The 13283-nt window shown below is 35.5% G+C and overlaps 2 protein-coding genes across 2 annotated transcripts; both read right to left on the reverse strand.

The window, feature by feature from the left end:
• Positions 1-2665: 2665 nt before the first annotated feature.
• Positions 2666-3705, reverse strand: LOC117917588. Its single transcript, XM_034833912.1, has 2 exons — positions 3510-3705; positions 2666-3424 (listed from the first exon to the last, which is right to left on the reverse strand). Exons 1-2 carry the CDS (start codon positions 3521-3523, stop codon positions 2848-2850), a joined length of 591 nt encoding a protein of 196 aa, XP_034689803.1. The 5' UTR covers positions 3524-3705; the 3' UTR covers positions 2666-2847.
• A 2074-nt stretch (positions 3706-5779) lies between these two features.
• Positions 5780-9619, reverse strand: LOC117919434 (protein FAR1-RELATED SEQUENCE 5-like). Its single transcript, XM_034836640.1, has 2 exons — positions 9018-9619; positions 5780-6463 (listed from the first exon to the last, which is right to left on the reverse strand). The coding sequence occupies exons 1-2, from the start codon at positions 9531-9533 to the stop codon at positions 6260-6262; spliced, it is 720 nt and encodes a 239-aa protein (XP_034692531.1). The 5' UTR covers positions 9534-9619; the 3' UTR covers positions 5780-6259.
• Between the last annotated feature and the right edge of the window lie 3664 nt (positions 9620-13283).

Below are 13283 nucleotides of genomic sequence, written 5' to 3' on the forward strand. Positions count from 1 at the left end.
TTGATTGTATATTACGGAGAAAATGACTTTGGAAGTTTCTTTTTAAAGAAATAAATTGTCATTTTCTAATGGGAGAGGAATGAAAGGGAAATGTCATTTTATGAGAAAATAAAGAAGGGTAATATTGTCCCAAATGGTATTTAAGTATTTAGAGTTTTTTTATCCAAATATCTCGATTTATACTCTTACCATTTCAAACCTTAAAAGTAAGCTTAGAAAGGAAGTTACTTCAACCTTAAAAGTAAGCTTAGAAAGGAAGTTGCTTATATTTGAAGGAAAAAATTTTAATTATTAGAAAAATGAATTTTGAAGTTTCTTTTTCAATGAAATAACTCATAATTTTATTTATACTTTTTCTATTTTTATTTTCTTTACATAATTTAGACTGCGTTTTGGAGTGAACCTAAAAAGCGTTTCTAATATTTATAACATTTAAATGATAAAAAATTTCAAATATTAAAAATATTAAAAATACTTCCTAAAATCATTTAATTCTATTGCAAAAACGAGATGTGCACATTTTTTTTTTCAACACTTTCTTCATTGTTGGCATTAAAACATTTTTAAGAAAAAAGAAAGTGAGACATAAAACAAAAAGTGAGACCAAAATTCAGTGTTGGCATTCACACACTCATACAAATTCAGTCTTAATTCTTAAATGAGGTCTGAGACATAAAACAAAAAGTGAGACCAAAGATGGAATTAAAACTCCGTACAAAGTAATTGGAATATTCCCGAAGGTTTAAAACAATCAAACCTTTTTTACGATGTTGCGATTTCTAATTGGATGGCTGATTCTAGATTGTTGAAAACAGGCACATACAAAGAAATGAAATCATTCCCAAATTACAAGTATCGGGACCCTTGACCATGTGGCACTTCGTGATTGGATAACACTCGAGAAAGGAACGAGATCTTTTCAAGTGGCAACGGAAAGATTGGGATGCCAACTTCAAACAAGTGAAAGGATAAGAGTAAGGGAGAATGGGATTCTTTCTATAGTGCTTCTGGGAATGGGATGACATCGAAGAAACTTCAATGCTTTGTTCTGTGTTCAGGAATGAGTTGGTTCTGTGTTACTCTTGTTTTCGGCTTTTGATGAGGAGAGTTTTTCGGTTTTTGGGGGTTGAATGAGCGTGTGGGAACCCTTGTTTCTGGTCTAGGAGGTTGATAGAATGGTAATGTGATAAATGAGTCTATTCCTGCAGAAAACTTCAAGCAAGTCTGCCCCAAAAGCATCAATCAGAACAAAAAATTAACAGACAACACATTGTCTAAAAACTAAACCCATATCAATTCTCTTCTTCCAAGTAACTATCACCAACATACCACAAACAAATACTTCAGCCATGTTTCAAGCAAAACAAGTTAACTAGACTCAAAATGAAGTAAATGACTGGAAAAAGAAAAGAGAAAAAAGACAATAACGCCACAGGCAAACAAAGATCACAACAAGACAAGAAAATGATGTTGCATATGGGTTAATCTCGCTTGGCAACAAAAATGATTTTTTTATTCTTTTTTGATAGGTAAATGAGAGAATATATTAGAAAGCGCAAAAGGCGCAGCCAAGTGCACAACGAAGTTTATAACCCCACCAAAAGGCTAGCAAGAGAAGAAGAAAAAGAAAAGAAACAGAAATGAATTGTTGTTGGACAACCCAAAAGAAATTAACTCATTACTTTTGGATTTCAAGCCTATAATTTGATCGATACTAGATCTTCCCAACAAGTCACCATTCAGGGTGATTGTATATGAGCTCAACAACAGCTTGTAACACTCGGCAATGGTACTAGAAGTGGTCTAGCCAGAGCTGTGATTATTGGAAAACTTCACAGAGACTTCCAACAGTGTATAAACTGTTAAACCAGCATATAAATTAATAGAGAAGTTTCAGAATCAGATTGTTTTAGGACAACACATATCACCATTGTGGCATATTTCAACCAAATCAATTTAGCAAAAATTTCATAGTAGCCTGATATCTTCTTGATAATGTATGATAACACAATGTCAGTTCGGTGAACAAGAACAAGAATTACCCTATAAACTACACATTCTTCACCTGCCAGGCTGCCATAGCACAAGGTAGGAGTAAAACTATTGCTTAAACTAATTCTCTTAACATTGATTCCACAAAATTCAATCCAGTTCCGTAAGTTAATAAATATCCAAAAGTAAGCCAAATTGAGTTCCATAGCACACACCAGACCATCAATCCCCAAATCATGATGATCCAAACAGTATTTTTACAATAGTTCTCAAAACAATTCTAGTTCTAAATTGTTTTTCAACTTACTCTAACAAGAACCCTTGAAAATAATTCAAATTTGTTCTTAAAAAAGAACTCCTTTCTAAACCAAACTATATAAAAAAAATGTTTTCAGTCGAAAGCTTAGTAAAGGTGTTTTTTTGTGTTGCCAAATTCTTTTCCGTTCTAAGAAAACTATTTTTTAAAACAGCTTCCAAGCCGGTTTGGACTCGAATATTCTTCCCTCATATTGATAAAGCCCAGAAAACATCTAAAATAAGGTAGATTTCATCCAAATGCACTTAGATGCAGCAGATTTCAAATTTCCAGCCAAACCAAGTAAAGCCAAATCGCAAAAATGCCCTAAACCCAATGGCCTTAAATTAAGGCGAATTTGACACAACAAGAGAAAAATAACACACATCCAAACATCACACATTATGTTTTCCCGGAAAATTGAACTAGAAAGAGTAGTTGATATACATACATATGGTGAATAAAATTATGAGTTTAATGCTATTCATTTTGCAAACAAAGTAATAATGCAATTATGGATAATCATCAAGCAAAAGCTGGTGAGAGTTGTATGCAATGCATCAGTGCATAAAGGCATAGACAGCGGTGGAAATGTAAACAACCAGAGCACTAGAAACCAGTACGAGGAGAGCCGCCACCGCGTGAACCGCAGATCTGCTTCCGCAGCTCAGCAATCCGAGCCGAATCTCGATCACATTCACCATCGAGAGCATCAAGAACAAGCACCCGAGCACGGATCCCACGGCGGACCCCAACATCCCAAACCTCAGGACTTTGAGATTGATATGAGCCCTAAAGGCGTCGTCCACATCCTTGCTGTTGAGGAGATTGATGGCGAGCTTCAAGCCCTGAGCAATCAAGGAGGAGAAGAGGAAGAAGCTGAAGGACACAACCTCAAACACCAGCAGCCGCCTGGCCACGTCGATCCCGGCGTCGCAGACAGCGCGGTTCTCGAGGCTGTGCTGGTTGGGCGTGGTCAAGGATAGACCGACGAAGACTGCAATGGTGAAAAGTGAGTTTACATTGACAAGGCCGTCGAGGGCGGTGACGTGAACGCTGGTGGTGGAGGGTGGACAAGATGAAGAAGAAGAGGAAGCAATTCTTCTGCCATCATATTCTTTTGCATATGGCTCACATCTGAAAAATAAAAAATTGAATGAATAAAAATTAATGAAACAAGAAAACTTCGAAGAGAGAATCAGAGGAGAGAGAAAGGAGATACAGTTCGCCTTCCATGAGATGGAGTTGGGTTGCTTGAGGTATTTGATGAGCGTTACTTGTAAAGATGGGATTGAGAAAGAATTGAAATAGGGAATATTGCAGTTGCTTTTTGGGAAGCGAGCTGATGGTTTGGAATTGGTTGTGGGGTTTTAAGAGGGCAATAGGGAGAGGGGAAAGAGATGCTTTTGAGTTGCTTTGCTTTTGGGGTGGGATATTTTATGCTTTTAAGGAAGTGGTGGGTTAATCTTCTACTTTTGTGGTGATTTGATTTGAAAAATGGGTGAGGAAATTGATTAATGCTCCGACTTTCGCTTCCATTTTTCCTTTGTGAAGTTTTAATCCTTCAAATTGATGATGATTTTGGACACATGTTAAGCTTAAGCAAATGCAACTTGTGTGATAGATAGATTATGGTTTCGTCTTTTAGTGTTTTTTTCCTCTCTTTTGATGTTTGAGTGAATTTGAACAAATATCTTTAATATATTTTTTTATTTAATGTTTTTATAATAATTATTGTTATCATGTATGATAATATTTTTTTGAAGTTTAAAAAAAAAATCAAATTATAATTATATTATATTATATATTTTTATTTTTTTTAAATACATAAGTTTATTTTACTTTTTTTTATTAATATTTTAAAATTTTATCTTATTTACTATTTAAATTTTAATATAAATATATAAAGAAAAACTTAAAAAAATAAAACATTATTGATAGATTTTGAATAATGCAATCTAATTGACTTGATTAATTGGAGTTTAACTCCACTAATATGAATGGATTTTGAATCATGCAATCCAATTAACCCAAACAATCTGAATTGAACTTGACCAACTCAAATTTAACTCGACTAGTCCGAATTCAATCTGAGTTTAGCAAAATGATGTTAAATTGAGTTTGGATTGATTATATTGGGTTAGAGGTAGGATGAAGTTGAACTTGAGTTGATTGTTTTTTAATTTTGGTTGAACTCGGATTAGTCATCAACTAGTTCAACCCGCCTATTCCTACTTCTCATTCCCTTGTACCAAACACACTATAATAAAAATTACCTAATAAAAAATACAATCAATGTTTTTCAAATCGGACCGTTCATTAAACTAAAAAAGTTACCGATTCATGATTGACTAGTCAAATCAACAATTGAACCACAATTAAACCAACGACATAATAAATATATATTTGATATATTATTAAAATTATAAAAATAAAAATAATAAATTCTACCTAATTTTGACATCATATACTCTATTTGTTAAGTTTTATCTTTTTTTTAATTTTAATTTTAATCTTTTTTTATGTTAGTCACAAGTAAAAAAAATTAAATCTTTGATTTGGAAATGTATAATTTTAATTATTAATTATTAATATTGTTAATAAAGGAATAAAAATATTTATTAAAAAATAAGTTATAAAGAGATTTTTTAAATAATACTAATATATGAGAGATTTATTTTTTAATATTAAATATTAAAATTTTATTTTAAAAATAATTTTATTTCAATTTCTGTTAATTTCAGAAATCAAATAATATGTTATAAATATTATTATATATTTAATAGAAAACAAAGGCATATCGTAAGGACTAAATATAGGAATAGTTTGAATTAAAAAAGGAAAAAAAAAAAAAATTGCAAGATTCATAGTAGGAGATTTGGAATCTAGTGGGGTCCTCATCGACGCGAAGAGGCGGCGGCTCCGGCGCGCAGTTTTTACAAAACCTTGTTGAATGCGACTACCATTCTTGATATATATATATACACGGGGAACCCAAGCCTCACAGGGGCATTTATCCCAACAATCCATGAAATGAACCCGTTACTTATCCTACACTTAAATACCGGAAGAGGCTCAAACGTCCGACCTCTTATTCATTTCTATGGGGCACTACCATTGAACCATTCCCCAAACTCAAATTTATTCTATACAAAAACAACAAATGCCATATGAAAATCCTCCAAGCAAAAGCTGATCTTACCTTAGTCCTTCCCTATCCTTCTAGGATTTCAAAACTCACACTAGTGTTCATTCAAACAGTAGAAGAAAAAAGGGTTCATATACAAGTAATGCAGGTTAACCTCTTCCTACCCTAGTTGAAGCCTCTCTTGTGTCCTTTACAAAAAACCTGATATTGCCCAAATCAGTAACTGTTTATGCGAACCGCTGTTTGAACATCACACTACTCAAGTTGAAGAATAAAATTCACTAAGAACATACAGAATACAAACTGAGAGTCGTTCAGGTTTTGCGAGTCATTTCTCAGTGTTCATGAACCCAAATCACACCTTAAATCAAGCATATCATTTGGGAAAAGTGAAAACTAACTGTGACAAAATGGAAGCAGCTCTTTGAATGTAGTTCAGATGATCTAATAGCTCATGAACAAGCTTGCAAATGTCACAAGAAAGATTTCTAAGATCTATAAACTCTACAATCCATCTGACCATCCACTAGATGGAGAGAGCATCTACAATTAACCAAATGGAGCATGAACTAACCTTAACAAGAAAAAGGGAAAAAAAAGAAGAAGAAAAAGCTAGGTATTTAGCACTGTACAAGAAGAAAATCCAAATTGATTTATGATGCTATCTAGTTCTAGCTAATGACCAAACGGGTGGTTAAATAGTGCGATAAGTTAGGAAAGGAATGAATGGGTAGAAAATGCATAGAAGCGTACGTGCTATGGCTGAAAATGGTGTAACTCTGTCCTCCATCCTCGGTTGAACTTCTTTTAATGAAATGCTAAGTCTAACAATCATATAACTGTTCTTCATCCTCGGCTTCAACTTCTTTTACATTCTCAACTATGTCTTGAACACTTTTTGTTAGGTGGTTTGTGTGCCGTTCTATATCTTTTAAAACCATTTCCAGTTGCTCCCGGCACTCTGCCAACTGTTGATTTGCACGATGAAGCTCTGAGGATAGCTCCCGGATTTTCTTATCCTTCTCATCCTACACAGGAGATGACAAATTACAAATACAATATATATAGTTTTGTAGGAAATTCCAGAAGTCAGAAAATATTGAAGGCTAAATTTGCCACTTGGGAGAAAGCATTAAATACTAGGAAATTTTCAGATATCTCTCACTACTCTATTGAAGTAGCGCATGATTTTGGAGGTGCCAGGACACATAACCAAGCTCATTTTCTTCATTTTGGAAATCAAACTCAGTTTGTTTCTGTGAAAAAGATTGCATGCCAAAAAAAGGGGAAGAACCATAATATGAAATTCACTGGAAAAAGTGATGGCTATGGCAATCATTCTTCTATGTCAAACACAAGGGTAGCAGGTGAGCTACTGGAAGTACCTTATATGTCTATCTTCATACTCACCAAAAGCATCAGACCTTGAATATGGCAAGGTGAGGAACAAAAATGAAAAGAGCAATGTGCACAAGAATTGAGACAAAATAAACATAGCGTACTGGGCTCACCAAGCTTAGACGGGATCACAATCATAATCAATGAAGTGAAGAAAATCAGCTTCAGATAAGCAGGTTGCAAAATAATAAAGATATGGAACATGCCAATCTGACCAGCAGCTTGATCATATACTAAACAATATCTGAAATGCACAGAACTACTCCAACGGTTAAAGAAAACAGGATACTGCAACCTCATACATACTGTGTTGAACTGCTATTATACCAGGGTAAATGTCTGAAACATAAATGCCTGAAACTTTGGTTTAAACATATTAAGCCATTAACATCAAATGGATGCAAACATGACATAAAATCATTTACATAAACTTCCAGCTTGAGATTTCTAGGCCTTTCAACTTCTTCAATTGCACTTTTCCTGCAGCCCCTGAGCAAAGCTCATCAGGGCTGCACTTCACATCTTTCCTTCTGCCTCTTCCCTGTAGTGATGAAGGAACTTCCTCACCACCTCAGATCACCACCCTCTCACTCCTTCCCATACTTATTAAGCACTATTCTTCTCCAGCAACTGTCCTCAACTGCAAAACTCCAAAGCCATTTACCCAGAAGAGCCCTCTTAATTACCCCAAAATTTCTAATACCCAGCTCTCCACCTTCTTTTAGCCAGCAGACCATCTACCAGTTTACTAAATGGGTTTTCTTAGTTAATTTTCTCTAATCGAAGTATCTCCACCCCCTTTTTGATAAGTATTGTATCTTCTAACTAGCTAGGCTCATTTAAACCTTCTAATAGCTAGATCAATCTGCTTTGTAAGGAGTTGCTCAAGAGCCCCCAACTAAAGTTAAGCACTAAGCTAAACCTTCCATATTGTTCCCCATCCTGACTGGATAACCTCACTTTTCTCCAAGTTAACCCCCAAACCTGAGGTTGCCTCAAAATAAAAGGACAAACAGAATATATTGATTACAATCTCAAAAAGTTTAAATCATATATGATATATTGATTACAAAATTTTAGATACTCATATATGGTAATTATTATAAAATTTTAGGAAATTACATTTAAATCTAAAATGATTTTCAATACATGATGTTGTTTGGGCAAATAATGGAGGTGGTTGCAAAGAGCATCAAAGTGTTTCTATGGGGGCTTTAAGCCTACTTGTAATATCATGGGTATAATGGAATATATGTGAACAAATGCATTCTAACAAAAGAAGTCATCTAACAACAAAGGGCAAGTGTGCTAATGGAAGTACATCTCTCATTGGAAATAAGTCTTAAACACAAAAAGAGACAAGAGAACAATGACATATGATTCAATTGATCTATTTCTATTAGCAGAAAACTAAAGAGGAGGAGCCATGTCTACCCACAGACAAATCATACATGGACATGTCAAGTAACCAACCATGAATTCACAAATTTTTGTTCTGTCAAATTTAATTTGTTCAATTGTTCTTTCAATTAGGACAAAAATTAACTAAACCCTCGTTCTATAGTACTATTTGAATGGATAATCTGCAGCGAGGAGAACAGGATTAAAGCAGATTGTCAGACAATTGAAGATACAACCATGAGCTTTGGCAACTTTGGGAATCCACATCCATTTGTAGAGGTTTCTTTTTCAACAGTTTCCATACTTTTTATGTTTCCCATTAATGTATTTCTGGTGTAATATAAGCCAATTAAGGTCAAATAGATCTAGTTTGGTAATGAAAGCCCTATGGATACCTGTTTATAACTAGGGTTTGGATATCCTTATTATCATTCATTAATAGAATTAGTAATTTTTTTCTTCCAAAATTTCCCTGGATGATTCAGACTCTACATTCTTCCTTTCTCACCTATTGTTCTTGTGCTTGGTGTTTTCCTCGGAAAATCAACAAGTAGTAAGGAAAGGTGGTGTCTCTTCTGATTGCTTTCTTCTTTTCTTACATATTGTTCTTGGCCCAGCTATTTTCTCCAAGAAAATCAACCAGTTCTAAGGAAAGACAGTGTCTTTCTTATTTCTCATACTATTCCCAAGCGCAAGCTCCATCAATTGGACTTTGAGAAATTTTCATGACTGGAAAATACTAAACTAAACCGCACTGAAAACAGAATAGAGCAGCAAACTGACCTGCGGCCGCGCCTGAACAGAGCCACGGCGACCTTTTCCGGTGGGAATTCCTAAAGGATGACAATGCTCCGTTTCGAGTTTCGTTACAATCCATTTCCCAGACTTGTCCTTCCTCACCATGATCATTGCCCTACAACCCTCCCTAGTAATCTCCCTCGGCTTCCTTACTTCAAGCCTCTTCATCTTCTTATTGCTAACCCTAAACCCCTCCTTGTTGCAGAGAAACCTACGGCTGATAACCGATCCATCACGCCCCGATCTGTGGCAATTTCCGACTCGGATGATGAAGCCCACGCGCTTAGCGTAGGCATCGTAGTACACCATCGCAGCCTCTTCCGATTCGAACTCCATTCCTACGTACGGATCCACAGTACCGTCCAGTTCGTTTACGATGAATTCTCTGTCATTTTCATCGTCGTCTTCGTCGTCGTACAAATCGAGCATTTCTCTGTTTGAAGTCTCGATGCTCTTGCTGTCAACGCAATCTGCAATCGTTGCTCCGTAATTGTCACCCATTCATGGAAAATTTTCTCGGCACTTTCTTAGGGTTTTTCCCACTTACCAAACAGAGGCACCAGGGGAATCCTGATTTTGTTCGGCATGGTTTTGTTTGCTACCGTTCTTCTCTATGGCGCGGGTGCATGCGCTTACGGTGGTCCCCAATCATCAAGCCATCTGGATTCTTTTTGTATTTACTATTTACACAAGATCACAATTTGAACCATTTTTTTAACAACTAATAGTACGTCACGTGTGATGAACGGATGGTGGATGTTACGTAGACGGTACATGTAAGTGATGTCGTAGACTTTGAGTTTACGCATTTAATCATATGATAAAAAACAATACATTAGACTTATTATCATCATGTAAGCAATGTTACGTACGTTACTTTAGATGATGTTTTCTATTAAGTTAAAAGTAAAATTTTGATATCGTTTTAATATAATTAAAGTGAACTTATTATTAATAGATTCATTTTAATTATATTGAATGATATCAATAAATTACTTTAAATTAAATAGAAAAAGTTAAATATTTTGATATTTTCTATTCAATAAAAAAATAAACGATACCTTAATCCTATACTAATATAAATATAAATAAGTTCGTTGACATTGAGAAAGAAGAAAGATGAAATAATAATAGAAAATCAATAAGTTTTTTTAATACCTTAAAAGAAAACACTATAATTCCTTTGTCTACTTAGCCTGTTTGATTATTAATATTTGTGTACGAAGAAGTTATTCGATTTATAAAAAATAAATATGAATATAATTAAAATGTAAATTCAAGAAAAAAAGATATTTAATTCAAAAATGAAAACAAATCACAAGAAAACAATATTGCACATCAATAACATGTTACTTTTTCATAATATTTATTGTTTTTGTTTTAGTTTTCATAAATTGAATGGTTTTGGGTTTGGAAAAATATAAATTATGGAAATATGACTAAAAAGATAATTTTTATCAAAATATTTTTTAAGGCTTGAATGTTATATTAATTGAATTTAGATTAGGTGTTCTCCCACTGAGTAATTTATCCAATAAGGAGCTTGGCTTGGGCTTTGCTTCTGGCTTTTTCAGTGACTTGAGGTTGACTTGAGTTACCATTGCAACCCCTTCCCTGTGTAGGGAGCGGTCGCAGTATAACACTAACACAAAGGTCCATCTCTCTATCCCAATCATTTACATCTTTCAGATCATTTATTTTTGGCCAGCTGCAGAGGAGCGGGGAGCTTTAGAGGGAGGAGGAGATTTTTTCTAGAGAGTATTCCTTGAGCTTAGGCTGCTACGGAGGGAGAAACAGAGCATGTTCCTGGAGAGAGGGTGCTGATTTTGCAGTGAGCAGGCTGCTAAGGGAGAGAGGGCGAGACTTGAGAGAGAAAGAACCAGAGAGTGAGAGTTTTCCAGAGAGAACAGAGAGCTTGAAGGAGAAGAAGGTAAAGGTATGACCACTACAGACACTTCTGCTTTAGATTTCTCGGTGTTTCTTTCCTTGTTATTGCTGATCTTGAGCGTTGATGGTTGGATTTGTTGTGCTTAAGCTTGCATTATATTTGCTCTGTTTTGCCCCCCTCTCATACTCTTGATTCTTCCCTATAAATGGCTGGGTTGTTTTTTTGAGTTTGATATATGATGGTTATATTGTAGACTTCCAGTTTGTCCCACCGGTCTTTGAGCTCGTTCATTACTCATGAAACGAGGCTTTGCCTAATAACCTCTGGAGTCTTTTTTTTTTCATTTTTTTTTACTCTGTTTTTAGCCATTCTCTCCTCTGTATTTTTCTGCCCCTGTGTAGTTAGTTGTAAAATACCTTGGTTCAGATTTTTTGTTTCCACCAATCTGTATGAGGTTCTCGTCTGTGCACCATGATTCGGAGAAATCTGCTGTTAGTCGCAACATTACCTGGGTTCATGCTTCTGCTATGAAGCGAGTAGAAACGGGAGTACTGTAGCATATAAGGCAGTAACTACGCAGCCTTTGAGTCCTATTGTTGGCAAAGTTGTAGTGGATGTTGGCTCAGGTACAGGCATTCTTTCCACTTTTTGTGTTTAAATTGGTGCCAGAAAACTACATGCTGAGGGTGCATGTAAGCTAGCGATTCAGAGAAAATGGTTTTCATGTTATAGTACAAGGTCCGCGAGATGCCGGAGATGAAGCTTCATATATACATGGACTCCAATGGACGTGGATACCAGCCATTGTAATGATGTGTGTAGAATTTGATGGGATAACGTGTTTCAAAGCCCGTGAAGCTATGATTGCTGCAATGCGTCCGGATATCGATGACATCAATAAATATGTGAGGAACAAGCCTCATTGCCATGGATTTGAGCCCTGTTGCCGCTACTGCTGCTTCCTTTAATGTGCAGAGGTACCGCTTGCAGGATATAATTGAGATACGGCAGTGATTTTGGTTTGAACCTTTGACGAATGTTGAAGGAAAACTTTCAGATCTTGTGAGCAGTCCACCATATATTCTGAGCGATCATATTTCTGGTCTACAACCTGAAGTGGGGTGGCATGAACCAAGACTTGCATTAGATGCTGGTGTGGATGGCATAGATATTCTTCTTCATCTCTGCAATGGGGGTTGCTTCAATGTTGAAATCTGGTGGATTTTTATTTTTTATTTTTGAGACAAATGGAAGGTGTTATAGGACTCACCACGAGGTTGAATTAGGAAGAGTAGTGGCTGATCATTTCTTTGAGATCGAATCTGGGAATATTGGGAAATATATAGTGATGTCTAACCTATATGCAGCAGATGCTAGATGAGATGGCGCCATGGAGATATGGAAGCTGATGCTGTGTACTTCACACACGGAAATTAAACTCACAAGGGCAAGCTATCGCACCTGCCCTCATCACTCCACCTGGACTCACCCCCACATGCTTCCAGTTGCATGGCCACCTTTTGGCATGCAACATTTGGATCCTATGGTCCTCCTATTTTTTTATTTTATTCTTTAATTTTGAAAATAATTTTCCCTAATCCCGTTCCTCAAATTATTTTGTCCGGAGTTCAGTTTTTCTTTAAAAATAATTTCAATTCTTCCACTTTTCATCCTTATAATGTTTAGGTTCCAAAAATCCGTTCTTTAATAAAAATTGGTTGCCACTTTCTTTCTGGCAAGCCATTTTCACACCTTCTCTATTTTTAAAATGTTTTAAAATAGGCAAAGATTAAGTTTCGTAATTCCGACTAATGAAATTTATGAAATTAATTCATACTAAAGTAAATAGGGCTTTGGTGGGGGCCCTACATAAGTAACTGTATAATTGATTGATTGATTGATTGGTTGATTTAATTGTCATGCATGATTGATGTTATTCTGCTCTATAGCATGCTCGAAAATATTCCTTAATTGTGTACTAACCTCACTTCTTGATAGCGCATAACGGCTCGTTGCCCAGGTACGCACCTATTCTCACTTTGGTCACTCTATATACATGTACTGATTCCCATATGTGCATGATCAATTCGGGTATTCATTGATTTTTATTAGATGCCACAATTGCTTCATTTTATTAGTAGAAACCCGACTTTAGGGGCTTAGAGGGGTGTTACGGTCTTTACCGTACCTTTCCGATGATTAACCTGACTCCCGAACTCGATCCGGTTTTTCGCAGACCACCTTTTCCAAAATAAGGAGTCACACTTAGGGTTTTTCTTTCTTATTTTGTTTACCCTTTAAAACTCCAGGTCATTTTCAAATAATCAATAAAAATCATTTTTTCAAAACAAAAATCGAGCTCG

Source organism: Vitis riparia, chromosome 7 (assembly GCF_004353265.1).
Source record: "Vitis riparia cultivar Riparia Gloire de Montpellier isolate 1030 chromosome 7, EGFV_Vit.rip_1.0, whole genome shotgun sequence".
NCBI classification, from domain to species: domain Eukaryota; kingdom Viridiplantae; phylum Streptophyta; class Magnoliopsida; order Vitales; family Vitaceae; genus Vitis; species Vitis riparia.

Excerpts from the sequence above, each read along its gene's own strand:
- LOC117919434 (XM_034836640.1), bottom strand. The coding sequence starts at position 9,533 with ATGGGTGACAATTACGGAGCAACGATTGCAGATTGCGTTGACAGCAAG. Across the intron at positions 6,464-9,017 it reads CTGTTCAGGCGCGGCCGCAG|GATGAGAAGGATAAGAAAAT; the intron begins GTCAGTTTGCTG and ends TCTCCTGTGTAG.